We start from the raw sequence: 27,311 nt of genomic DNA on the forward strand, positions 1-27,311 counted from the left end.
ATCAGGTCACTTTAAGTTACGAGTCAACTTCTGGTGAATTCAGAAACTATGCTGTCGCTTCTTTTGTAACAACTGTGAACTGTGAAGTAATTAAAACTAAAGGCCGTGACATCAACTTAAATAGTCGTTTTTACAATTCTGTTTCTGTGTGGATTAAACAAAGAACGGAGCCATGGTTGGCTGTTTCCAGTCTTTACGCTAAACTAAGCTAAGCTAAGCTAAGCTAAGCTAAGCCAAGCCAAGCTAAGCTAACTGCCTTCAGTCGCTAGCTCCATTCTTCACATACAGGCATGAGAGTGGTACCAATTTTCTCATCTCACTCCGGGAAAGAAAGCAAATAAGTCCAGAAGAACTATCCCCTCTTCAGAACCACCGAGCTGTCGCCCACAACTCAGACAGGCTCCCTTGGTGTGTGGGACTAAAGTTGATTTATTCACTTACCTATGACAAGGTGAGTTCGGACTGTTGTTAACACAATTTTTGACCACAGGACTGTTTGTGCAGTACGTGTACTCACCACAGACAGCCGTTGTAGTGGGTGTACGACATTAAGTGGATGTCTTGACAGTTCAGACTCTAAAATAATCACCAAGATCTCCACTTCTTGCTTATCTTTTTTTTTTACCTCTAGAACAATCTCCTTTACTTATTGTCTCCATACATGACTCTGAGTCTTGTACAGCCTTGAGGTGAGAGCAAATTTTATTAGTCAAGGCCCGCGGACATACTGTATATTCGCCCCTCAATTTGTCCCCCTCAGGGCAAATTTGCTTGTATTTTTGCTTTTGTATTGACGTTATATGCAATCGACCACTGAGTCAGACAGATCAGGTCATTTTTTTACATAGAAACAGTTTAATTACTGTTTTTAAAAAAGTTGTTTCCAACCTAATGGGTTGTAAAATTGAGACACTGCAAGATGAAAGCGGAACATACGGTACATTTTTACATCTTTAGTCTTCTGGATATTTTCAAATCATCTCACAAGTCTCACGGATAAAATGTTTGAGCGGCGCAAAAACTACCGTCGATCCCCATATTCCTACACACCGCACCAGTCACTGTATCAGCCTGCCGTAGGCTAATACGGACACCCAGCAAAGATGAAGAGCAGAGGGGGAAGAGCACAGTCTGAGGAAATACTGGGAGTAAACACTAGTTCAGCCCTGCTTTATCATTCCGGGCAGACGCATCTGACATTAATACAAATCTTAGAGTGCCTTCTTATTTTCCTAGATCCCAACACACCGTTAAAGGTCTTTGCCGGTAGCACCAGTTGGCAGGTGGTTGATTGGTTAAGGAAAATCTGAATCCTCGCCTGACGGAAAACGGCTAGCACCAGACTGTCATCGGCCTGGGAACTACGGCATGCAGGCTGAAGACATTTTAAATAGGCTAAAGAGACTCTCTGTTATCCTGGCTACCTGCTTAATCCTCACCTCAGAGAGATAAAGAGGTCAAACTGACACTCACCTTCACGTAGCAAGAAACCAGACGAAGAACTGATCCTAGCATTTACAGTCAGACTGAATAAACCTTTCAGTCACACCTTTGAACTTTGTGCAGAGGATGGAAATAGGGTCAGAAGGTTAAACATTTAAGCAAACATTTAAAGAAAGACCATGCCAAACATGTTTCTGAAACACAGCTATTTTTGTCCAGAGCCTGGCTGTTGTTGTTACAGTGAGGTAACCTCTCTGTCATTAATCTGCATTTGCACCTTGGACAGTGGCACGATTGTTGCTGCCAGACGGGCTGGTTTGAGTATTTCTGAAAGTGACTGATGTCTTGGCATTTACACACACAACAGTCTCTAGAGTTTTTACTCATAATGGGGCCAAAAACAAAAATACCTCCAGACAGCGGCATTTGTGCAGACGGAAACGCCTTGTTGATGAAAGAGGTCAGAGGAGAACGGCCAGACTGGTTGGAGCTGAGAGAAAGGTTACGGTAACTCAGACAACAAGAAAATCCTCTCGGGATGCACAACACGCCAAACCGTGAGGCGATGGACTACAGCAGCAGAAGACCACGTCGGGTTCCACTCCTGTCAGCTAAGAACGGAGATCTTAAGCTGCAGTGGACGCAGGCTCACCAACACTGGACAGCTGAAGACTGGAAAAACGTAGCCTGGTCTGATTAATCTGGATTCCTGCCGAGGCAGCAGATATTAGCGTCAGAATTTGGCGTCAACAGCATGAAACCATGGACCCAACCTGCCTCGTGTCAACAGTCCAGGCTGCTGCTGGTGGCGTAACAGTGCGGGGAAGGTTTTCTTGGCAAACCTTGGGCCCCTTAACACCAATCAATCATGGTTTTAATGTCACAGCCTGTCTGAGTGTTGTTGCTGACCATGTGCTTCCCTTTCTGGCCACAGTTCACCACCTTCTGGTGGCTGCTTCCAGCAGGATAATGTTCCATGTCACAAAGCAAAAGTCGTCTCAAACTGGTTTCATGAACATGACAATGGAATGGAATGGAAATGTATTTAAGGAATATATTTTAACTGGGGTTTTTTATGAGTAGGAATGCCCAGCAATCCCTGCCGTTACAGTATTTCTGCTGAAAAGTTTAATTTTCTCAACGACTCTTAGAGGGATTTCCACGAAAGTTTGAACAGACATTCGTGGCTCCTGGACGATGAATTCAAATCACTTGGGTGGTGCCCTGACTTTTCGTCTGGCGCCACCATGTTGTCAACATTTTAATTTGGGTTATGATCAAATATAAACCAAATTACTCCATTCCCGTAAGCCTCAGCTGTCCCTGTTTTCTGCCTACAGGCCAGGAGGGGAGCGGGTCGGACGAGTCCTGCGACAACTTCACAGACCTCAACCTGTCCCACTGCTTCATGGGAACCAGCCTGTACGTCCGGCTGCTCCTCTACACCCGCTCCAACCTCGACTGCGGCCGTGAGATCAACCACCACCACTTGTCCTCACAGCCTCTCTTCAATCTCAGCCGCCCCACCGCCTTTGTCATCCACGGCTACCGGCCCACCGGAGCGCCGCCGATCTGGATCAACCACATAGTCCACCTGTTGGCCAAGCAGGAGGACATGAACGTCATCGTGGTGGACTGGAACAAGGGGGCAGCAAACCTGAACTACTTAACTGCTGTGGCCTACACGAGGGAGGCTGCCTATAACCTGACCGGGTTCATCATGACTATGGAGGTGACACATTTCTGTATTTAAATATCAGCATCTTTATTTGAGAACAAGAGTGACAAACCCCAAAAAAACCATCACCAATAGGATGATAATGCTGCTTTGTGACTGCTGGATGTGTAAATATGCAACTGTTTTCTTACACATAAGCAAAAACAGCTTAATTAAGTGACAGTTTGTTAGTTTTGGTGTAATCACCAAGACTTTGTTTGACACAGTGTACTTGCCCTTTTAACTAAGAGCTAAAGGGAGTTTTACTTTACTTATGTTTTATTTTATTTTACTTTTCTCAACTTCTGAATGACAAACAAGATTAAAATAAAGATTTCAACATTTGCAAGTTCAGGTCAGGGTTTCCATCAGAAAACTGCTTAGTCGAGGTAAAAAGCCTCACAGATCTCAACTTATCACATCTAATGATCGACTTAGTAGGTAAATGACGGCCTAGATAACCCCCACACTCCCACCCGGGTACCACTCCTTCCAGACCAAATTTCTTTCTTAGTGGGATTTTTCAAATTTTCATTTATTTAAATGACTGTTCTGTTCTTTTGTCCATTCTGCCCGAGAGAGTACACTACCTACGTTCTGTTGGCCAAAAAGCAGATAAATTTATATATACTGGGTCTTAAAAAATGCTGGTATAAATACTGGCCTAATGTCAAAAAGCCTCTGTGAGTAAAATACACAGACATATTTATTTACGTTTTTGGGTTAAAACACAAAATGAAGACCATAAACCATCAGTCCACCAGCCATTTCAGCAGTAAGACGGGAGCTGAAAAGAGAGTGCCTTGAGAGTAACGGTGGGTTTTGAATTTTGTGTGTCTGCAGGAGGAAGGAGCCTCCCTGAGTTCAGTCCACCTCATCGGCGTCAGTCTGGGAGCTCACCTGGCCGGATTTGTGGGTGCAAACCTGAAGGGAAAGATCGGACGCATCACAGGTAAAATGATCGACAAGCAGGAGAACGCGAACTTATGGCAGAGGAGTGGTAAAAGGAAAAAGGAAAAAGTTCAGTGCACAGACTTCCAGCGAGAAGAGTTTTAGGTTTTAAGGTTTAAAGATAAATCAGGACGATAACGACAAAATGTAAATTTAAAGTTTCCCATTATTTATACACTGACAGCACAGAAGTACTGAGATTTAAATGCACTGATAAATGGTGAAAAACAGAAAATCATTCAAACCCTAGATAGATTTTAAAACTTGCTTTTAACTAGAAACTTTGACTATATTTTAACCATCATGTTATTATTTTAAACTTCTTTGTTTTCTCTTCTTATTATCCTGTCTGCTGTTTTTAATGTTCCTATTTCTTGCACCTGTCTTTTTATGGAGATTTTTTCCCCTGATCTTTTGTGAATCACATTGTGTTGGATCTATTTTTATTAAGTGTTTTATTATTATTGTGTTAATAAATAATTTCCGGAAAACATAAATACAGTACGTTACTGAGCAGAGCAACATACTACCTTTAAGCACAATCGCAAACAACTCAGGTTAAATTATAAATAAAACATGCACATTGAAATGGGTTTATTTTCAGTCACTTGTGCCAGTGGCTTACAGGTAAATTTTAGAGCCACCCACAACCTGCCAAATGAGGTGCAATTCAACTGAAAGAACACTGGTGTGAATTAAACTCAAACATGTGTGTGTGCCAATTTTGAAGGGATAAACACCTTATACAAACATACCTTGTACAAAAAAACAAAAAAACAAAAAAAAAAAAAACAGGAACACCTGGGTTTGGTGTCAAAATGTAAGGTTTAAAAAAAGAGTAAAGCCTTACCGGACTCTGTCCTCCGTTCTCTCCAGGTCTGGACCCGGCAGGGCCGATGTTCACCAGCGCCATCCCGGAGGAGAGGCTGGACCCCTCAGACGCCATGTTTGTGGACGTGCTGCACACCGACATGAACTGTGAGCATCCAAAAGTCAACTTTACGGGCAAGAAAAATCATTTGGCTGAGGTGTGATTTCGAATATCACATTTCACAAGACTGAGGTTCCTCCTCTGATCATTTCGTTTATTGTAAATTGAGGTGACTGTGTAGAAATCCATATGCGATAAATCAACATGTGACAGTGGCCAGTTTTACTCTCGGTACCGAATCTGTATTTTCTGGGTTTTCTATGTGCAGCATTTGGACTGACGGGAGCTCACGGTCACATCGACTTCTATGCCAATGGTGGAGCCGACCAACCGGGATGTCCCAAAACCATCTTTGCAGGTAAACAAACAACCACACACACACACACACACACACACACACACACGGGCAGGCAGAAAGAAATGCATTCACACACACTCATCAACACACGAACACGCTCACTTTCGGTGTCCCCTCTTTGTCCGACAGGTAAATCTTACTTCGTGTGTGACCACCAGCGCTCGGTGTTTCTGTTCTTGTGTGCTCTGAACCGCACCTGCAGCCTCACAGGTTACCCCTGCTCGTCCTACAGCGATTTCGTGGACGCGAGATGTCTGCAGTGTGAGGCCTTTAAACCCGCTTCCTGCCCTGTGCTCGGTAGGTGGTGAAAAGCTGGGACTGACAACAAGAATAAAACAATATTTCTCAGGGTACATATTATATTATACTATAATTCACTCAAGCCAATAGATTTTTCCCACTTGTTCCACCATGAACTATCTTTACATGCAAAAAAAATAAAATAAAAATAAAATAAAAAAAATATTTTCCTCTAAGTAAACAGGATTTTTCTGTTTACTTCCTTTAAAGGCCGTGTAAACCCTCACAGGTGTATTTTAGTCATTTTTACTGATTAGACCTCTGCTCTGTTTGAATTGCGTGAGGCCAATGCAGCTGGTATCGTTGCCGGGGGAGGCCAAAAAAAACCTGCTCGGCACAGCATCAGTTGGAGTCAGGTGGCGTGGTTTCCACTCGTTTCTATTAAGCACATAACAGCGCATGGTTCTTGTGCCAACTCGGGTCGTCGGCTCTGTGTGGCATGTGAACAAAGCACCACGTGCTTTGTACCAACGGCGTCGTAAACAACACAGACTAACGGACTCCTTATCGGAGTCATACATCAGTCAAATCGTAACACGCAGACGTAATCCAGTGACAGTTGTCTCTACATCCACTGGCTCACTGAAAACAGGCACTTGTAATGGCTGATTCGTCAGACTTTTAATTTGGACAGTTTGCCAAGATATAAACAAGTATAGGCTGAAAAAAAAAAATGGTGCTCAAGTTGTAGCCCACAGCTAACTCACTATACTTTCTGTTTACACTCCCCAAAAGCCCCCAGATCGTGGGAACTGTAGTTCCAAATCTTAGAGCATGACTCTAAGAGAATGGGGGGACACACAGTATGGGAGTGGTTTGATATTGTAGAAACGACACTGTTTTCTTAATCTTCTTAATCTATTTATCAGTGAATACAGTGAGTATGCTTTATTTACAGAAACACAACTTTATTCGTGTATCATGTTGAGTCAAGCTGAGAAAACCGACTGAAACTTCTGGGCTTTCACACGGCATCTCATTCATGTCCGTGGCCCATAAAAACACTTTCAGAACTGAATTTTTAATATTACTAGTGACTTACAGGCAGACTTTCAATGAAAAAGGCACAAAAACGAATTGGAATAAACCCACTTTACATGTAACGATACTGCATTTTAGTTTTATTTCTCACATTTTCCTGCTGGATTTGTGCGTATAAATAATGACACAATTTTTCTTTCGCAACCCAAAAACTGTTCTATAATGATATTTTGAGCGATTATGACTAAAGATTTGTACATTTTTACAGGTGTCACCTTTCTTGAATTTTGGTTTTTTTGCAGCCTTATATTTTGTTTTAAAATCGACAAAATGAGAAGTCCGACTTATAGCTGAGATTGTGCCGAGAAAAAAAGCATACCACGTATGTGGGGGTAACGACAGTTTAACCCCTCAACAGACACCCCCCCCCCTCAATATTTGCACACCAGTCTGAAAATAAGGTACCCGAAATAAAAAATGGTTTCCATTCTTCAGCCTTTTTAATTACAGTCACAACCTTGGTCTCCTTTGAAAGGCAACTCTTTAAATTTTACAACCAAAAAGTCAGAATGAGTCTAAGAGATACTGAACCGGAGCTACAGAGGCGCAAACATGGTAGCGGCTGAGGTAATTTGCACCGTTGGTCAGTAAAACATGACGTGCGGCACGTTCTACCGAACGCACCGCAGCGTCCGAGCTCCTCCCATGACTGATGATGTCTGATCACCCGTACGGTCTCACCTGCAGGTTATGATGTCAGCAAGTGGCGAGAGACTCTGCTGCGACTGGGACAGACCAAAGTCTTCTTCAGCACCACCGCGACGCTGCCCTACAGGAGTGAGTCCAATCTCAGACAAATCTGAGAGGAAACATAATTCACGTCACAGGACACAGATTTACTGCAGCGGCCGGTTTTTATGCAGACCACTCTGCTTCATGCTGTTATCAAAACTCTGCTGCGACATTACTGATGGACGTGTGGAGAAAAGTACCACACGTCTGAACCCACTGACAGCAGCAGTCTCCTGCTCTATGTAACCAAAGCTAAAGGGTCGGTTCACCCAAATTACAGAAACAAATTTTCTGACTTACTGTCCCTGTGTAGTGGCTTTGTTGCAGTGCAGATGGTTATTTGCTCTTATTGGTCCAGGTTTTTTTTTTGTTGCGTTAATCTATTAATGAAATTTCTGCTTCCAGCTCTTTTCAACAAAGGTGAATTTGATTTATTTTTTCATGAAAAAATTATCATATACATGATATTATAAGCACAGAAAGACTTTACACGATCACAATTTTACCCACATATTCAGAAATGTAGTATGAATTCAAAGCCAACAGATGCTTATTCAGGAGAGGCAGGAAACTACGAGTTTATAATACGACTCTCTTAAAGGACTAAAGGAAAGATAAACAAAATTACGTGGAATTTAATGGAAATTAATGTTTTCCAGTCACTATTTCTTCAGTAGAAAGTAGTTCCTACTAAAACTGCCCACAGGGGTTTGAGACCCTGACGCTGTTCCCGGTACGAGTCCAACTGGTTGTTGTGCTTGTTGTATTTATGTCATCTCTAGCCTCCCTCGCTCTCTCTCTCACACACTTCCAGTCACCTCTCTACTGCCCACAGTCAAAATAAAGGTCTGAGAGTTATCCAGAGTAACAGGGACAGTTTCTGAAAAAGGGTTTGCTGTTAAACCTTTTTTGTTTTTCAATATGATTTTTCAACCCTGCGTGCGCCACAAACAAAATTCAGTTCACCTGCATTGTATCTGAGTGGAGGCAGAAATCAAAACACAACTGAAACTATATCTGTGGGATTATTTAATATTAGGGGTAAAAACAGTTTTATAATTTTGCAGTTTGGCTGATTTGACCCTGGTAGAAATGGTAGAAAGTAACTGAGATGATTTGCACCAATTCCTGTACTTAAGCACAATTTTGAGGCATCTGTACCTGAATATTTCCATTTTCTACTACTTTCACTTTATTACACTTCAGAGGGAATTACTGTGCTTTTACTTTTCCACGGTTATTTGACAGGTATAGCGATTTTGAAGATTGAGATTTTACGTTTAAAACATGTAATTATCTTATACAATATTTTTACAAACTGCTCACCAGCAGTAAAAAATGAGAAAAACTTTGACCACATACAACGTTGAAATGCTACTTCAACAACAGCTAATATTCTGACGACATAATGTATACGGTGAATACAGTTTCTGCAAAGAGTACTTTTACCTTAAGATTCTTTAAGTACTTTTTCCACCTGATACTTGCAGGATGCAGGACTTTTACTTGGAACTGAGCTTTTAAATAAAATGATCTCCTTTCCATTATTAACCGGTGTTGCCTGGCACGTTTTGAGGAACTGATTCGGGACCATAATACCGTCTGTGTCCTGTGTGTGGCAGAGCTGAGCTACAGAGTGGACATGGTGACCTGGAACCAGTACCTCCGCTGGGGGGTCGTCTACATCCGTCTACACAGCGGCAGACACTTCACAGAGACCAGAATAGACCAGTGAGTCTGTCAGTAGAACACCTCAAATTAGCCACTGGGGAAAAGCAACATCCAGAGATTATATATCACACAATCACAAAGAGAAACGCGCATGGCTTTAATAAAAAGTAGGAAAAATATATCCGACTTCAATGAGACACCTAAGATTTAGAGTGAATACATAATGACCAAATGTAGATATTTTTGTTGAACTAATCCTTTAACATTTGCATGTGACTTCGTGTCCGTCAACATTTTATTTTGCTGAATCTGATCACAGCTGTTTCTTTTGTCTCTAACTTAGAAAATTTATTTTACCAACCTTTATTTTTCGGTCTTCACATTAATGCAGTTAAACTCGTTCACAGCTGAATGCTTAAAAAGCCGGAATTTAAATTAAAGGAATTAACATGTTTGAAAAAAAAAAGAAAAAAAAAGAAAAGTAAGTGCTTTTAAAGTTTACATCCACTCTATCCGTCACTGCAGGATCCGAAAATATTTTATCTGTTACCGAGTACACAAGTTAATTAATTATCTTGTTATGACAGTTATTTTCACTTGATGACCTGATCTAAAAAAAAAAAAAAAAAAAAAGGTTATTATCATGAGAAAATGACACTTTTTTCAATTCGTTGATCGCGTGATCATTAACTAATGGACTCAGGATAATAGGATAAAATGAAATTCCTGCATCCATGGCCACTCTGGGCTTCCGTACATCACCCTCTAAAGGTCCTGGCATGTTTAGTGGCATCATTCCATCCAAAAGCCTTGTTCAACAACCTTCAGATGAAAGCGCTAGTTTTATTTATTTATTTCATTTTATGAACTTAAAATTCTCCTCCCTCTTTGCTCCCAGTAAACTCTTCCGGTTGGAGCAGTACACCTCCACCCGCCTGCTGGCCCAGTTCGACGAGGAACTGCCGCACGTCCAAAAGATCTCCCTGCGCATCAACACGGGCAACGTGATCGGCCCTCGATACAAAATCAGGCTGCTGCGAATTCGCTTCACGCCGCTGGAACGTCCCGAGAGGTCAGTCCTCAGCCCACGTTGCTGTTCATTACCGGAGCCAGTTCGTATTTTTAGATTGTTTTTCATTTCATGAGGTAGCCAGTGTCAGTCGGTGTGTCCCAGTTTCATATTAGAGATTGGTTATACTAAGCTTCACAAATAGAGCGCGAAATGTTTTTCCAAGGATTTAGTTGTCTTTCTTTTTTATTTTGGTTTTCACAAAGCTGTTTCACAACTACAGCATCCAAGATTCAACTTTTTACTCCATTTCAATTGTACAATGCACCACGAGAAAATCGTCCATCAAAACCACACCCAATAATCAAGCATTTTTAGTCTGCAGGCTGACTTTTTTTTTGCCTCTTTTTTTGAACAGATACTCACAATCTACTTAAGAGTTACGCTGCCGTATAGAACTGGGACATAGCTAGTGTCTCGCTCAGGGGCACACGGCTGCTTGACACTTGACCCCTGACCTCTGACCACCTCCAACCACCAGGCCATCCTTCTGCTACCGTTGTTCTCTCTTCTGAGCTTAGATTTTTTTGCCCATAAATTTCCAATTAAGTTTCTTAAACACTTCTTTGAACACCAGACACTACCGAGCGTAAAAGTTCATTCTTGACCCTTGGAAACAGTAGTTTGACAAAAATAAATAAATAAATAAATAACCTTACCTCACTTTGGAACTATTTGGAGTGACTACTGAGTAGACTTTGAGGTTTTTTGTCTAACCACGTATTGTATGGTTTAAAGGTAATATTTGGTTTGGTTTTATTGTTTTTTTTAAAATATACACAGACCCAATCGCTTCTTAAAATACACAGCTCACTAAAATGTTGTGGCCAAATGAGTCTGCAAAGATGTGATCAAATAAAAGTTCTAGAAATAGAGGTGAGCCAGAAAAACTCACGCCTGGTTAGCTCATTTTCAACCAATGAGATTTTTTTTTCCACGTGTCACATAGAAAAACTGCAGCCCCTACATGTCTGTAGAGCGAGGTACTGATTATTTTCTCAGTCTATCCATTAACCGCTTGTTCTACAGTCTAAAACACTGAAAAATATCCATCACAGTTTCCCAAAGCCCAAGGTGACGTCTTCACAGTGTAAAACCCAATGATATTCAGTTTACTGTCGTATAAGAGAAAAAAAAGCAGCTAATTCTTACAGTGGAGAAACTCAAACCAGAAAATGTTTATCATATTTGCTTGAAAAATGACTTAATCAATTATGAAAAGTCTTAATTAATTAGGGTGTGAATCTTCCTTTCCTCTCCTTCAGGCCTTTAATGTGCCGCTTTGACATCATCATGGAGGAGAACATGGAGGTGGCGTTTCGACCTCTGCCCTGCGACTCCCGCCTCTGACTCCCTGACCAGACAGTCTTCTCCCTCTATGAAAACACATCTTAACTCACCCCTAACCCTGCTGAAGGACCCCCCAGACGTCCTCCGGATGCTACAGGGTGTCCAGGCCCCCAGGTGGACCTCCAGGGGCCCCGCAGGAGGAGCCGCGGCCTCCTCACTGGCTGATGGAGACGACCAAGCCGGTGCTGTGGGTAACTCCCGGTTACTGGAATGTCAGCATATTGTTATGTACGACTGAAGCCACATCTCTGCTGGTGCTGACGGGATTTCTGTAAAGCTGATAAGAATGACTCATGATAAGCTGTGAGATCAGGACACACAGCGACAAGATTTGTCGTGAGATTAAGAGAAGATCTGCCGCAGGAGAGGCTTGACGTCACGGTGAGGTCAGTTCTCTCGATTGGATGGATCCTCAGAAACCCCTTCACCCCTAACTGCAGTGAACCTGTCAGTACTACTACACATCCATCACTTAGTACAACACAATATACAGATAGGAGAGTCACAAAAAAAAAAAAAATGTTGATTGATTTATAAACCCATTATCTAAAAGGAGTCATAGTCAGTCACAAACTTTTAGCATTAAGTCTGATTTCAAGGACTCATGAAACATAGAATCATGTATTTAGTTAGAAAAGAGAGACAGGCATTCAAAAAAATAGATTTAACATATCATACGTCTCATATTCTGATTTACAGAATAAATTTGGGCAATAATTAAATAACAGTAGATTTGCTCGCAATTTTTATATTAAGTTTTTCCTCTTTTTGGTCCAAAATGTGGTCCACGCGTAGCATTTCCTCTGCGGAACAGCTGATAACATGTAAAATGTCCAGTAAAGAAACGTTCTTCAGGCGCTATGAGGCAGTGCAAGGAGGAAAGATACGTTTTAAGCCTTTTGTTTACTCAGGCACGTCAGCGGTACAAGAAAAACACTGCTTTTCCTGATCTGTGTCTGGCTAAATAAAGGAATAAAGGCTCTTACTATCACTTCTACTTGTGAAACTGCTCGTGCACTGTTTAAAAAAAAAAAAAAAACAATCTAATTTTATGATGGTTTCCCATGCTCCCCCCTTCAGAATCGACCACTGGAATAAATAAAAATGTATAGTGGATAAATAAATGTGTGTCATGATAAATACATGATCAGCCTGTGCCAGTGTGTAATCAACACTGGGTCCTGTACGCTACTGTACGTGGTCACCCTTAGGCCCCTTGATTAGCCAATGTGAAAATTTAATTAAAAATAAGCTGTTAATCTTGATTTTTCAAAGGTGGAAAACTCCATTTTTGATTGTGAATCCGTACGATCCGTACCTGAACCCTCGATCGGTTTCACTGCAGTTAAAAAGATTTTCTTTCCTCTGTGCCTTATACCAAGCGGTTCACCTTCAGGCTGAGAGCTGCTACTGTAACAGGGATGCTGCTATGAAGTCTGTCCACAGCGATACATAACCAGACGTAAGCTGTTTTACTGCAGTAGTCCTGCACTAAAGTGTGATGTTGTAAACTGTGAGTTTTATTTTGAAATCAACGGTAGCTAAGGATGAGTGTTTGTAGCTTGTTAATTGATCCCCAGAAGTTTTACACTAATCAAGTCTTCGGAGGTTAGAGGACTTGAGTGTTAGTCAGAGTGACAAAAAAACTGAGCAGCCAAAACTAAGATTTCCTCCATGTAAAACTGATGAAAAATGTGTCACAGTGTTGAAAAACTAAACTGTTGTCTTTTGTTTATTATGAATTTTCACCCATGTTTGAAATAAATACTAATCTCAAAACATATTTGAACAAATGCTCATTTACTTTATTTTTTTCCCAACACAGTTTCTGCAGATTTATTTTTAACTCATTTCATAAAGCTTTGACGTGACGCATGTTGAACTAGTTGAACATGTTGAACTTTGAGAGTGCAGGGCCGTTTTCTGCTGCCCAACCAGACTAAAAACAAGATTTGACTACGAGCCTCGAGAGCTAGACATTGCTGACGTTCCTCTACGGTGACGTCAACTCCACATGTTAACAAACACAGAGGTTCACTCACAGTGACCGAGCGGGGAGGTGGCCAGTGCCTTGCTCCAGCAAAGACCTCCGTGTGCCAAAGGTTTGAGTTTTCTCATGATGAAAAACATTCGTCACACCATCGCTGACACTTTGGTTGTTATTAAAGCTGCTATTATTCATTCATTCTTAAACATTTAGATTTGATGCATTTTTTTTGTCAACAGTAAAATCAACATCTTTGGATTTTGGACCGTTGGTCGGACAAAACAAGAGATTTGAAGATGTCACCTTGGGCTGTGGGAAACTCTAACAGTCATTTTTCAGTATTTTTTGACCTTTTGCAGCCATAATGATTAACAGATTGCGGAAAAAAAAAATTGGCAGATAAACCGATAACGAAAACAACTTTTTTTCCTTTTTCATCAAACCGACTCCATGCCGCTTCTAAGGTTCACACGGAGCAGGAAGCATCAGATCTGTGCCATCTAATCTAAGCTGTAGTGCGAACGCGGCCACAGAAAATTACACGGCAAGGCTGCAAGCTGCGATCTAAGGGCAGCTGCTACTGGCGGCTGCAAAAGTGTGAGACTTAAAACTGAAACACACAGTGAAATGTCTTTATCGGCTTCTTTCAATGTAAGAACCGCAGTGATCCTCGGAATTCTCTCAGTTGTACAATCGAGTGCATGGGATCAGAATTTGGTGTTCAAACTTGTCACGTTACTCGGAGGGACACTTTGATATGTCACAGTAAGGAAACCACAGGTGTAAACAATAAAATTTCAGACTCCCGATATTGTGCACGCTGACTCAATATCACAGCTTACTGGGCTACGTGAATACAACAGACCCATCATTAACGTCAGCAGTAATGCGTGTGCTTTTCCTACTGCGACGCGTCAACTTGTCTGCGGTGGAAAATGCCTCATTTAAAAAGTGACCAGGTCAGTATACTTCACGGATTTATGTCACTGCAAACCCAGAGTCACTCCCAATGAGCAACGAGGTTGACCTTTGAAACACCAACGACACTCGAGACAAAATCAAAATGACAAATGTTTTATTTGGACAGTAACAACTGGTGAGCAGTGTGTGATGTCTGCTCATGTGTCACTGACAGTGAGGCTGGCATAACGGAATATTAATACAGACGAGATACAACGGAGACAGAGAGAAAACAGCAGGACTCAAGACACAGTGTGTGTTAATTAACAGAGCTATGTCATCAACAAGCAGCTATAACTGGGTGGGAGGATGCGTTGATGACCTGACGGCAGGAATAAATTAATGAGTGTACAATCACGGTCATTTATCGTCCCATAACTTCACATGAGCACAGTGCATTTTTTTTCAGTTTCAGCTTTAACATCTCCAACGATTCAGCTGCTGACGTTCAACCGACGTTGTCCAGATAAACGGCGAGTGTTTCATTTAAAAAAATTTATTCATTTTAATATTAGTTTTAAATGAAGACCACACAATAGAAATGTGAAAAAAGAGAAAGAAATCAATAACAGAAAGACGCACACACAAAAAAAAAAACAAGGATGGGAAGACAGAACAAGTTTGAGCAGGTCACAAATTTAAAGAATGTTAACCTGCAGCTCTGCAGGTATCAAGGAAGGTTTCACCTTCAATTTAATCAAATTCAATAAGTCTGCAGCCTGCACTCGCACAAGCACCAACAGAGCAGAGATCTCTTCACAGTTTGTTGGGTTTTTTTTTTTTTTTTTTAAACAATGTCACAGGCACAAATGGGCCCCTGACAAGGACGAAATACTTCCTTTAAATGGCTGGTTTTTCTACAAGATGTGTTATCAGTCATGAAAAAAAAAAAAAAAAAAAAATCAGCAACATCCAAAAGAAATACCTTTCCATTGTCCAATCACCAGTTAGGACCTATGAATAGCAGAGATAAAAACAGAGAGAGAGAGGAGGTCAGAGAAGTTCGGGTCACGGCTGACAGGTGGGCCAGTGTAGAAAGCATGAAAATTAACAATAGAAGAGGATTTGACCAGTGTGAATGGAGAAAGAGGAGGCGAGAAGACGGGATTGTACGAGGTCAGGTATGATTAGGAGCCGATCACTGGGAGGGCGGGGGTCACATCGATAAAACGTTAACGTGTCTACCTGTCAAAGGGAATATTCCACGACCCGACAACCTCAGAGACTCAACATGAAGCTGCCAGGAGGAGGAGCGGGAGGCCTGCGGGGCCGTTACGCAACCACAACTGAGGGAGTTCAACACAGAGTAAATCTGACTAAATGTGTCACCGTGAGCCTGCGAGAGTAGCCGCGTGCAGCACGGGACACTGAACCGTGAGCCACCTGGCAGACGGTCGATAGTTTGGGTTGTCGCTGCCAAGACGGCAGGAAAAGTGAGACGTGGAGGAATAAATTATTTCTGACAGGATGCGTAAACATAATAGGAGTGGCAAAAGAGTTTTTGTTGTTTCATCACCAATTCTCTGGAACTTTTCCGTGAGAATGTTCTTTCTATTTTTCTTTCTTACGTATAAAATCGAGTTCAATTTCTTCTTCCATTCTCTGTCAAGAGTCATAGGATCCTCGTGCTGCAACTTGGTTTGTTTCCCCGAACTACCACCAAATACCTGAACCAGTCAGAATTCTGTTTCCATGGCTGGACCAGTAAGATTTAGCCTCCAACTCTCAGGCCGTCATGTTTTGACCCGTTACTACGCTCCCTACTTTTGCATGCCCCGAACAAACTACGCCCTTCTACTTTGCACTTGCAGAATATCGCATTTCTCACATTTCTGATTAGATTCTGGCACGCTGGGAAATTTTTATGCTCTTTTTTCAACACTTCCCAGTACTCACATTGAGAATATTTACTTGTTGCACATCAAAACAGCCATTCAGCCAGATTGCATTTTTCTTTATTCTTACACAGCGCAAAATACATGTGCAATGAGTTTTTCTCTGTTTGCTCCCAATCTGAATTTTTTGTGTGTTCATTTTAGATGTAGACCGTGAACTTTTCCTTAAGTGATCGTGACCGAATCACTTTTATGGCGGCATTAGTATGCTGGGGTGTTAAAGCTACCTGCAGGGTTGTTGCGGTTGCTCTGTCGCCTCATTGATCCAACCCGGCTACCGAAGCGATTGTTCCTGCGCTGGGAGCCTGTGTTCGGTCTGTACGAAGCTCCTCTCCTTGGCACCTGAGGAATAAAAGGAGAGAAAAAGGCTTGAAAGTCACTTTAATGTCTACGTGTTATCCATCCATCCATCGGTTGGATCACATGACTCAAAGGTCACGGGTGAAACGCCACTGTAAACCCACTCTTTAAACACTCACCATGCTGCCTTCTCGTCTCCTGCTTTGCTCCTCTGGCCAGGTGGAGAATCCTTCGTCCTCCATCTGATTCATCTTGTCCTTGTCACTGTACTCTAAATCCGGCTCACTGACACAAAACGAGCGTTAAGTTGCAGATAGTGGGAGAGAGCATCAGTGAATTCAGTTGCTTTTAGCGTTAACTGAAGAGAGAACTGCTGAAAAAGTGATTTTGTTTTTTTCCTGACACTCAAAAGCTGCTGTGGAGTAACTGTGTGTTTAGTTTTCTTATGACTCAGGCAAAACATCACTGATTTCCCCTGAGAAAACCGACACGGCAAAACCAAAAAGGCACGTGAACCGTCGCAGGGTTTTGTACACATGCTGCTAACAAAGGCCAAAAAAAAAAAAAAAAGTTTTACACTGCACACAGAAGAAAGTGCAGTCTCACCTGACTGGACCAAGGGTGCGCTGAGACATACTGCTCCCTGGTATTGTGACCTTTACCCCTTCCAGTCTCTCCTGCCTCCTCCTCTCCAGGTCATGCCTCAGGTCCCCCGGGCCTCGCACCGGCTGCTGGCTCAAACCCTGCCAGCGCAGCGTCAATACGGTTAATAGAACAATCGACCTCTGTATTCATCAGGAAAGTTATACACACACGGCAACTGAGAGGATGTTTTTCACTCCAAAGTTACAGCTGTTAATCAACGAGCCCCACACAGAGTTCAGGATGCCAAGACACCATTAGACAAAGAGTTGTTTATTAACCTGAATTGGTCCCAATCTGGAGAACAGAGGCTCGTCGTCATCAAGCAGCGAGTTCATATTTAAGCTGAAGCCTCTGCAGAGGAGAAAATTAAAAAACAGGGGAAAGGTCTCGACTTTTATTCACCAAGTTTAAAACAAACTTCACTGTTTCAATATTACTCTTAAGCTCTACGTCTTTTTCTGAAATTTCTTAGTGGAATGTTTCATTTTGCTTCGTCAGGCCATGCACTATTACGTCGGTACGTCTAGGAAGTCTGGAGACGACAAATAGTATGCCTGTCTGACACTTCAAGATGTACCGGTTTGAGCTGAACCTCTCGTCCAACGTCAGCTCCTCCGTCTCTTCTTCCGAGTAGCCGCCTTTTTGGGGAGCTGAGAAACGCTCAGTCAGGGTGACCCCCTCATCTCTGAAATACTGCTCTGCAAACACAGACAAGAGACATGAAAAATATGTCAATATCACACTCCCCATATATTTATACATGTGTTACGATAAATCTAAAGCTACGCAGGAACAGTACAGTTTATGTTCTGTGTATGTGCTTCGCTGCTAGCATCCAAATTTCAACACCAGTGACAGGTCCTGAGTGACAGGTTGCGAACACGGACAAGTGAATAGCATGCGCTGACTGTGCCCATTAGATAACTGCACCGATTTGACCTATCCTGCCAAGATTTAAAAGGATTTGAAGAGTTTAGCGTATGAGCTAGCGCAGCTGTTTCCTCAGGCTAGAAAGTGGAGGACCGGCTATGTGATGTTACTTGGGTGTAAACTCTATAAACAGCTGATGAGGCGTTGATTTTCTGACTTGCCCGTGTCTCGTGTGAGGTCTTGAACCCAATGTGGACTCAGTTCTGGTTTGTGCCTGTTAGCAGTGCTGGAAAGTTCATTTGATTTTGATTGAACAGCTCAACTTTAGTGAACACTCCAAACATTATAAACACTATTTGTTCTTTTATTTATTCTATACACATATATTTGTAATACAAGTTGTGGCACAACTCTGCCCGCTGTTTACTACCAAACATGATCTGTTCTGTATACAGGACCTTGTGTGTTTCATGGTTTTGAACTTTGTTTGTACTTTTGGTTTGTAAGGTTTATACTGATATACTGTACCTTCTTAGATTTTATATTTTAAAAGATTAAAATGTTTGGGGAGAATATATGTTTAACCCTTACAGATAATTTAAGTTATGAGACAGTAAGATATTGTATCTGGGATTGATAACTGAAGAAGCTGTGGTAACTAAAAACTGATATAAAGAGGAACCTCCCAGCGTTAAAAAAAGATGTATATAGAATGCACTATATGGTATAGTAAAACATATACAGTATATGAGGTGTAAAAACTGACGTTTTCCCTGAGGAATAAGGGGGAGACCCTTTTCACTGTAAAAATCACAACGCGACAGATACAGACAAGCCAGCGAATGCTGTGCTGACCTTTGACTTGGTGCACCAGCGTGATGATTTCCTGGGCAAAAGTCCCCGTGTGCATGGCCGACTCTCGGTACGTCCCAGAGTGCTCCAGCATCGGCAGGAAGTCCAGACGCTGACGACCCACGTTGACCAGGTCCAAAGAGAGCTGCCTGTCTGAGGAGTAACACAGCGGGCTGCAGAGGGGGAGCAGGGGAGGAGGAAGACGAAGGTTACAAAACAGCAGCAAAGAGGCAGATTTTGGTTCCCCTCAAGATTAGGAAGATGAGCCCTTGGGTGAATAAATACACAGAAGATAAATGACCTGGTGGATTTAATCTACTAGTTACTGTGACAGGGAATTCACCAGTTTGTACATGGCCATTCGTGTTTGGCTTAACAGCTGGAAAATGCCGTACGAGTTGGGTGAAGTAATTTTGTGGTCTTTGATGATTTCGGTGAAGTCTGACAGAGATATACTGCGAAACTCCATCTCTGTATTGCGGACACATGAACATCAGGGTGAGCTGACGATGACTGAGTTAGTCCTTCGAAAAACTTAAGTCTCCTCGTCAGTTTTAGAAGCCACCAATTACTTTGGCCGGAGGAAAAATAGCTTAAGACGAGACCATAAATGTACTCGACCGTGAGCATTTCTTCGAATATTTTAGATTAAAATATTAATTTGCATAAAAAGTAACTCTCTGTAAAAGAAGATGAATACAAGCAACAGCTTTACCTTACCCGACACACTTACCGTTCATGTGTTTCACAACCGACAATGTTTTCAGTTACTACATTCTACATGTTGACTAAAATGTGGGATATTCAACCTCCAAAGCGCACGGCATCATACGAATTCAGAATCTCTTAATGGATATTGATAGAGGCTTTAAGCAAAAGCCGGAGGAGACCAAGCGTGCCCCTCTTTCTTTAAACACACAGGTGAGTTAAAGGCAGGGTGAAAGTTCACACTTCTTTCCTTGTTTGATCCACTAAATTTCTCATTTTCTCTGGTTCTCGGTTCATCAGATATTTAAACCGCAGATTCCCACAGGGTGGACACAGAATCCAGTCAGTGTTTTATGACGTCTGCCACCTTTCAAAGCTGCCCAACAGGTTCTTCAGCACTTCACTTGATCCTTATGTAGCATTCTGGGGAGACTTGGCTCGATTTCCTTTAAATCCAAAAAAATCACTGACACTGTTGGTGACGTCAGTAGCTCCTTTTGATTGTTTGGATCAAATGTATTTTGTCTCCAGTGATTTAGATTCAAATTCTCTTTCTGACAGCACTGATGAAGTGGACGTTCCTCCTTTTACGAGCATTAATAGTTATGTTCATGGCCTGAATTTGTCTTTTTCTCGGATTCGTGACCATTACGTTTATGGCCTCAATTACTCGTGTAAACAACTTCAATCCCCTCCATTTTTCAGCATAGACGTTTTTTATGTTCATGGCTTTGATTTCTCCTTTTAACATCACAGATGTCGCTCTGGTGTCTCACTTTTCAGCACTGATGTATTTGGCTGCAATTTCTCCTTTCAACAGAACTGGTGATATTTACGCTCATTGCTCTAATTCCTCATTTTGACAGCACTGATGAGGCTGCAATCCCTCCATTTATAATCACCGATGATTGTGTTGATGTCTTTATTTCCTCTTGAGTTTGATTATTTTTATGTTCGTGGCTTCAATTTCTTCTTTAAACAGCTGGTATGAATTAACATTAATGCTGTGAAACTGAAATCTGTAAAGTATGCTTGTGGTTGGCATGTTTGTCTTCCTTAGCAGCTACTTTTGCAAGCAGCAGACCTCTTTTTTCTTTTCATCCATGAGTCCCTGTGGCCCGCTGGACAAGAACAAGACTCCTTAGTTATTCAAGTTTGTCTAAACTTGGATCTGTCTCAACATTCCCACAGTGGACATGCTTTAAATCCTCCTTCCAAAATAAGACTGATTAGATAAACACTCAAACATTCCAGGAGCATGTTTCAGTAGCTGCTCAATTAAGGCAAAACTTGATCTTCTTCAAACCATAAAAGCAAATACTCCCTGCTCTTCCACACAGGGAGAAAAAAAAAACAAAAAAAAACATGCTGGTAAACTATTTGACCTTGGCTGACGTGTTCTTCCCACTTGGCCCATAACCAATCAACATGTACAGGTGAACAAACATCTCTTGTTGAGCTAAAAAAAAAAACGCCCTCATCTTCCGTTGACATAATCAAATCATTGTCCTATTCGTCGTAGAGCACTCGGATAGATTTCTGCTTCAAAATATCCTTCCTTAACCACTTTCTTGGTTTCCCTCCAAGTGATACTGTTTTGTCATGAGGAAAATGATGTTGCCTAACAGTTAAGGCTTGCAAATCTGAACATCCTTGTTTTCACAGAGCGCCGTCTGTCTCTGCTTGCATTGTCTGACATCCCCTCTGAAACAAGAGGAGTGAACAGACATTTCCTCCCTACGTGTTAGTAGGGTTGGGTTTTACTTCTCCTGAATCCAGCTTTATGAAATCACTGAAAACTCTTCAGATGAGTCAGTGGCAACGGTGACAATCACCTCTACCAGAGGAGGCACATGTGGCATCAACCAGGAGCTGGTTAAATACAAAATGTTGGTGGTCGTCTCATAGATTTGGAGATTTAGAAGAACGAAGATGTTGCTTACCTGCAAAACACAATTCCTTCTGATCATAGTCAAGTGAGGATAGTTTTCCATCTTCAGTCAAATGTCACGTACCACGACACCATATTACTGAGTGATGACATAACGCAACATTTGGAGGGTGTGTGATTTCACAGTAGCATTTAGGTGAGAAAACTAGAGTAACAGGGAATCTATGCCTGGTTCAGGTCCTGTCAATATGCTCTTTGGCTTCACGGAAGGCAACGGGGGTCCATTTCTGCGGCCCATTCCTCGTCACTCCTGAGCGAGATTTTGCGGTCTTGCTTCTGCCGAGATCCCTGTGAAAAACGGACACATTTGATGGCCAGTGGAGGTTTTGTCTGCTGCCCTGGGGGGTGTACCTGCTGGCCATTGGTTAAATCCTGTCAGAACTTCCTCTCATACTTTGTCTATGCCATCTCCCCTTTCAGCTCTCTTCAAGTGACTTTACCGGTAAAGAAAAAAAAAAAAAAAAAAAAAGGACATTTGATGAAAAGCATGGCCATTATGGCAGTCTTCCACCAAACAGTGTTGCTTTCAATAATTGCTCCTTTTTGTCAGGTTATTGACGAAGCAACCGGAGCAGATGTGAATTTGTGGATACAGTCATCAGGAGTTGCTGTGCGTTTCTGTAGTCCTGATTCCTGAATGAATACCAGGTCTTTCAATTTCATCAGAGTATTTTATTTCCAGTTAATTCTTCCACACAAGCGTCAAGTGATGAGTGACTTCTCTTGTTTATGTAGAATCAGATGCAACTAAAAATCATTTTTATGAAGAAACACTTTGCTTCCAGGGGAATTTTCTCTATTTGAAAAGGTGATGTAGGCTTGTTTACAATGTGCTCACTTTCCCAAAATGCTCCAAAAGCTCAGCTTCATTAAGGCGTATTCCTACTGGGATTGGATTTCCTCCGGATGTATGAGCTTTTCCTGGGTCTTCAGTGTGAATAGCAGCATGTGTTTCTTTCTGCTGTTACGTCAACCCAACCAAGTTTTCATGCGAGCGGATCTTCACCTTTGTATGAAAATTCATTGTTACCTTGAAGAAACCTCTGCAAGGCGGATTTATTGGGTGAGGCAAAAGCACATATAATTTGGTAGAGGCCTCTTACCAGCAGTGCCTTACAATTGTTGATGTTTCATGCAATCATTCAGGATTTGCCAGTTTGGATCAAAGGTATTCTGTCTCCAGTGATTATCACTCTTTCAATTAAGTCTCCATCTTCCATTAGGCTGTTTCTTTCCTTTTCCTGCAGCAGCTTTCCATGAGCTTAGAAAGAGAAGTGTGAACTTTTACCACTCACCCTTGATACTTCCATTAAAAAAAACACTACCTGTTTTCGTTAACGGGTCGGCTCATGTCCACTTTGATGGTTAATGTTTCCTCCTTTACAGCGGTCATGTTACTGGTTTTCTGATCATTCCATCTCCGCTCCCTGTGACGGGGCATTTTAGGGTCCAAGTCATTCCTCGGTAGGTGTCGGTCCAGACTTCCAGGCCTGTCATTGTCCCACTGTTGAAGTCTTTCTTCTCCTGCCCAGTTAGGCTCCCCTTCGATGGGATCCTCGTAACAATCTTTCCTGAAGGGTCGGTACCCCGGTCTTTGCTCTTCATGAGGAAGATCCTGGTAATCCTGGGAGGAATGCTGTAAGTGTGGCTGATTCCTGGGTGGTCCAGTCCTTCCACCTTGTCCGCGATTCAACCTCCCTCTCGCAGGGCGTAGACCGCCCCTCCCCTTGTGGTCCACGGAACCATCTCTATTACCATATCTCATGGGGTTTGATCTATCTTGCGGCATAGGGCTCCTCCTAGCTTCGAGATACTTGGAGTCTCTCCAATTATCCTGAAAACGGCGTCCTCTCATGCCTTCCCGATCATCCGACCTGCTGTCCGATGTCCTGAAACGCTCCTGCGAGGAGCCTAGTGAACGGGGACTCCTCTGTCGATCAAAATCTGGGTCAAGATCTCTGCGATCGTCAAATTGTTCCCACCGCGGCGGTTTTCTGCTCTTTACGATACCGTGATCGTGTTCGATGACGAGTGGTCTCAAGTGCCGACTGTCTCCGTGGGGTAGGCTCTCCTGAATGTTTCCTCGAAACCCATCTCTGGGTGTGTCCACTGAGTAACGCTGTTCCCCAAAGTCCTCCTCATTCTTGTACCTGTGACAGCATAAGAGGAGGTAACATGGTTCAACAATGCCACATGGAACCGTCGCATCTTCACATCTGGTTTTACAGTTACATCTGACATGAGACCTCTCAGTCTATATCATTAAGTATTTGGATTTACCAACGTCACAGGAATTTTTAAAACTGCTTTTGCCATTGAAGCTGCCATTTGCATTAACAACTAGATTATTTACAACATAAGACATGCAGAAATGTTAAGGTACCAGAAGAGGCTGCGAGGAAAGAAAACTAGAAGACATGCAATAGTTTTTAGATTAGTGTTTTGTATTATGGAAAAGAAGGCAGGATGACAGACAGTGAGGGATTTTGCTGAGTGAAAAATAAGAAAGATGAGAATCCTCTGAATTCTTCGTTTCCTTTTCCCTGCGATAGTGCTGCAAAGCATTTCGATTAAAATTTACCCAAGGTGATTGGTGTCATCCATTTCTCTTCTTTGCCTTTTAAAGGTGGGGTTCCTCTCTTGGTGTGGATCCTCCCGTCGTCTGTCTCTGTTGGGACCCTGTGCGTTCCTCCTTCCTCTTTCCCTACCTGCTCCCCCTCTTTGGTCCTCTGTTCTCGCACTGGGACTGAGGTCTCTGAACCTCCCTCGACCTCTGCCCTGCTCCTCTCTCCAGCCCATCGCCGGCTCTCTCTGTTGGTGGTCTGTGTGAGACCTTGGTGTCTGTGGCAATCTTTCCCTCGCCGAACTCGGGGCGGAGTGGGGCAACCTCCCCCTGTTTTCAAAACTCCGGAAGTGTTCTCTTAACCCTCCTCTGCGTCTGTCTCCATCTCCTCCTACATTACGCAGCATGGAGAGCCTCCTGTCATCGTAGCCCATCACATCATAATGGGGCGATGGCCTCCTTCGGTAACACTCCTCCTCATCTGGACGACGTTGATGCCCAAACTGGCGGTCATCTGGGAAAGAAAGGGATCTTCTCTGGCCTTCTGGGTAAATGTCTTCGCTGAAGTAGTCCCAGTGTTCTTCAGAATCCTTTCTGTGGCGGTGACTCCTGTCCTTCGGATTTCCGTCCAGTTCTGCAAGGACTTTATAAGTATCAAAGCCAGGTTCCTCCCATGGAAACCTCCTGAAAAAATAAATATTGGAAAAGGAAATTTTTTTTATACAAAAGCAAAAATCAAAGTGGATGACTGCAAATCATCATTTCTGGGTTTAAATTTAGGACACAAATGTATGAAAAACAAAATTATGGGCAATGCATTTACCTGTAGTGTGGAGATCGCGACCGTGGTCTTGACATTTTGTCAACCTTCAAGAGAAGGAGAGGTTTTCGTTAAAGTTAACACTGCAGGCAAAACGCAACGATTCGCAGCACAGGCAGTTATTACTAAATTACTTCATATACCTAAATTATCGAGGAGAGCTGTCCTTTTACAGAGCACGACTGACGATTTACTAGACTGTCTAGATTCTGTCGACAGGGACAAGAGTGTCCCAAGTGTCACCTCTAGTAGCGTTAAAATTCACCCTAATATTTCTGTTATCTGTGTAACAGGGCACACCAGTTTTTAATATGAAATCTGAACAATCCTCAAAGCCAGAGGCTGAACAGCGGCGCAACAATCAACTGTAGCTACGATGTTATCTGGAGGCGAATCCTTGAGCTGCTCAAACAGGAAAAATAATCCAACGACAACTGCTCGAAGACTATCGTGATCATACTGGGATACCAGGGCATTTCCTGATTCACAAGTAGGGGTTGTCTCTAATATTCCGTCTTTACCTTCGCCGAAATAAATGGGCATCAAGTAGGACTGAGAGATCATTCAATATTAAAGTTTAACAACTCTCTGCAGCATCACATTGTGATGACCTTATTTTGTTCTAGAGGCAGTTTGAATTGTGCTTCTGAACGAGCTTTGATTAAAAACTAACAAAAAATTCGGAGCTGAAGGTCTTGTTTTGACAGTTTCGAAGAATTTGGTCTCATGTAATCCATATCACGATGTGGAGTGATATCAGAATATATCCTTACAAATACTTTGATGGCGATTTCAACCACATTGCCCAGCTCTACCGTGGGGCCGAGACCACAAGTCTCTCACAAAGTTTTTGACCGTCAAAACCTTCATGAGAGTAGGATCTAGACTGCACTGGTTTTAGCCGGGTGGACTTAATAAACTGGAAATTGATTGTAGGACAGAGAATCATTCATTCCACATGCGGGTTTTCTACTCAAGTTTCCCATCCGAGGGACGAAGTTGTCTGTTTGCAGATACTGTGTCCCCTCACGTGGAAAAAAATCTGTTTTCTATTTTGCATCAATCCACAGTGTACAGCTGCACCAATGAACCTTAGTGGCAGGCTGACTGAGCCTCTTCAGCCACGAAACGTCCTCTTTCAACCGTGACACGTATAGTATAGGGTCACAATTTGTTTTTGTATATTAACAGAAGCTCTGGCTCCTTACAGGGTTTCCGCGGGGTTTGCCAAGTCAGAGTTAAGGCCTTTTGAGACATTTTAAGACCACATAGCTTACCAATTTAAAACCTGTTTCACTTTCATACCAGCCAAAGTATGAACCACTAGCAATTAGAATAGAATTAACCACCATTGTTATAATGGTATTGGTAATTTATTATCATTACAAGTGCACTTATATTACATTTTTTGCCCTGCAGCGTATAACATTATCATTTATTATTAATTTAACACTGCCCGGATGAGCTGCAGCAAATAGATGGATGAATGGATTAATCAGTTAAAAAGGGTTAATTAAGGCATTAATTTTACATAAGGTTAAAGGTCTGGAACAAGCCAGTGCCGGACACCTTTTCGCTAGATTCACATACAGAAAAACCTTATCGCTAATGTCGCTTTTTAATTAACCTCAGGAGAGAAACTGGAAAATTAAACCGATGCTATTTACGCTAAGCTAGCGTTACGCAGTCGACTTACCTCCGTCCACGGCACACGCCAGGCTACCGCGGCTAACGTCAGCTAAAGCGAGGACGAGCACACCAAACCACCGCAGTATAACAGTTCCTAATGTTAAAATATAGCCCTGCGTGTTACCAAGTGCAACCGAAACCTAGCTAAAAGAAGCGCTGCGCTCTGCGCCGGAGTCAGGAAAATGGCTGTGTGGACGCTAACTTCTGTGTGGCCCCCGCAGAGCGCCACACGCGACGAGCTCAGCGCCTCCGCCAGACGGTCCTTTCAGAATAAAACTACCGGCCGTGCGAACCCGCGGCTCCACCGCAACGGAAAAATCTCCCGTGGACCGCGAACAGAGATTCATAAAGAAGGATCGTCTTACGTACGGCCCATGCCAGCGAGCAACAAAAAGGCAGTGATTGAAGTACTCATCACAAGAGTAACAATAGTATTACTGAAAATAACAGAGTGCTCATTGTGCAGATTGTTCCATTTAAAGATTTGGCTGATTCTGTTTCTGGATTA

The 27,311-nt window shown here is 42.4% G+C and overlaps 2 protein-coding genes across 7 annotated transcripts; one reads left to right on the forward strand and one right to left on the reverse strand.

Moving 5' to 3' along the window:
- The first annotated feature begins 1,782 nt into the window (after positions 1-1,782).
- Positions 1,783-13,296, forward strand: lipib (lipase, member Ib). 2 transcript variants are annotated; one of them, XM_040126286.1, is made up of 9 exons: positions 1,783-3,175; positions 4,004-4,112; positions 4,988-5,089; positions 5,311-5,400; positions 5,530-5,697; positions 7,429-7,518; positions 9,096-9,204; positions 10,043-10,216; positions 11,479-13,296. In XM_040126286.1, exons 1-9 carry the CDS (start codon positions 2,717-2,719, stop codon positions 11,561-11,563), a joined length of 1,386 nt encoding a protein of 461 aa, XP_039982220.1. In that variant the 5' UTR covers positions 1,783-2,716; the 3' UTR covers positions 11,564-13,296. The 2 variants fall into 2 exon arrangements, with proteins under 2 accessions (XP_039982220.1, XP_039982221.1); XM_040126287.1 differs by lacking the exon at positions 5,530-5,697.
- On the reverse strand, positions 5,605-27,076 carry zgc:112982 (uncharacterized protein LOC503771 homolog). Of its 5 annotated transcripts, none has more exons than XM_040126284.1 (12): positions 26,811-27,076; positions 25,118-25,161; positions 24,313-24,978; positions 23,057-23,881; positions 19,076-19,245; positions 17,928-18,048; positions 17,629-17,701; positions 17,312-17,448; positions 16,885-16,990; positions 16,633-16,747; positions 15,436-15,464; positions 5,605-5,718 (listed from the first exon to the last, which is right to left on the reverse strand). In XM_040126284.1, exons 2-11 carry the CDS (start codon positions 25,150-25,152, stop codon positions 15,451-15,453), a joined length of 2,262 nt encoding a protein of 753 aa, XP_039982218.1. In that variant the 5' UTR covers positions 25,153-25,161; positions 26,811-27,076; the 3' UTR covers positions 5,605-5,718; positions 15,436-15,450. The 5 variants fall into 5 exon arrangements, with proteins under 5 accessions (XP_039982218.1, XP_039982217.1, XP_039982216.1 ...); XM_040126283.1 differs by lacking the exon at positions 5,605-5,718 and adding an exon at positions 14,625-14,948; XM_040126282.1 differs by lacking the exon at positions 5,605-5,718 and adding an exon at positions 14,625-14,951.
- Positions 27,077-27,311: the final 235 nt, after the last annotated feature.

This window comes from Xiphias gladius, chromosome 5, assembly GCF_016859285.1.
Source record: "Xiphias gladius isolate SHS-SW01 ecotype Sanya breed wild chromosome 5, ASM1685928v1, whole genome shotgun sequence".
In the NCBI taxonomy this organism is placed as follows: domain Eukaryota; kingdom Metazoa; phylum Chordata; class Actinopteri; order Istiophoriformes; family Xiphiidae; genus Xiphias; species Xiphias gladius.

Coding starts and splice junctions, on each gene's coding strand:
- lipib (XM_040126286.1), top strand. CDS start 2,717: ATGATCAAATATAAACCAAATTACTCCATTCCCGTAAGCCTCAGCTGT. Junction 4,113..4,987: donor AAAGATCGGACGCATCACAG/GTAAAATGATCG, acceptor CGTTCTCTCCAG/GTCTGGACCCGGCAGGGCCG. Junction 5,698..7,428: donor CGCTTCCTGCCCTGTGCTCG/GTAGGTGGTGAA, acceptor TCTCACCTGCAG/GTTATGATGTCAGCAAGTGG.
- zgc:112982 (XM_040126284.1), bottom strand. CDS start 25,152: ATGTCAAGACCACGGTCGCGATCTCCACACTACAG. Junction 17,449..17,628: donor CCAGATTGGGACCAATTCAG/GTTAATAAACAA, acceptor CTGCGCTGGCAG/GGTTTGAGCCAGCAGCCGGT. Junction 16,748..16,884: donor GGAGACGAGAAGGCAGCATG/GTGAGTGTTTAA, acceptor TTTATTCCTCAG/GTGCCAAGGAGAGGAGCTTC.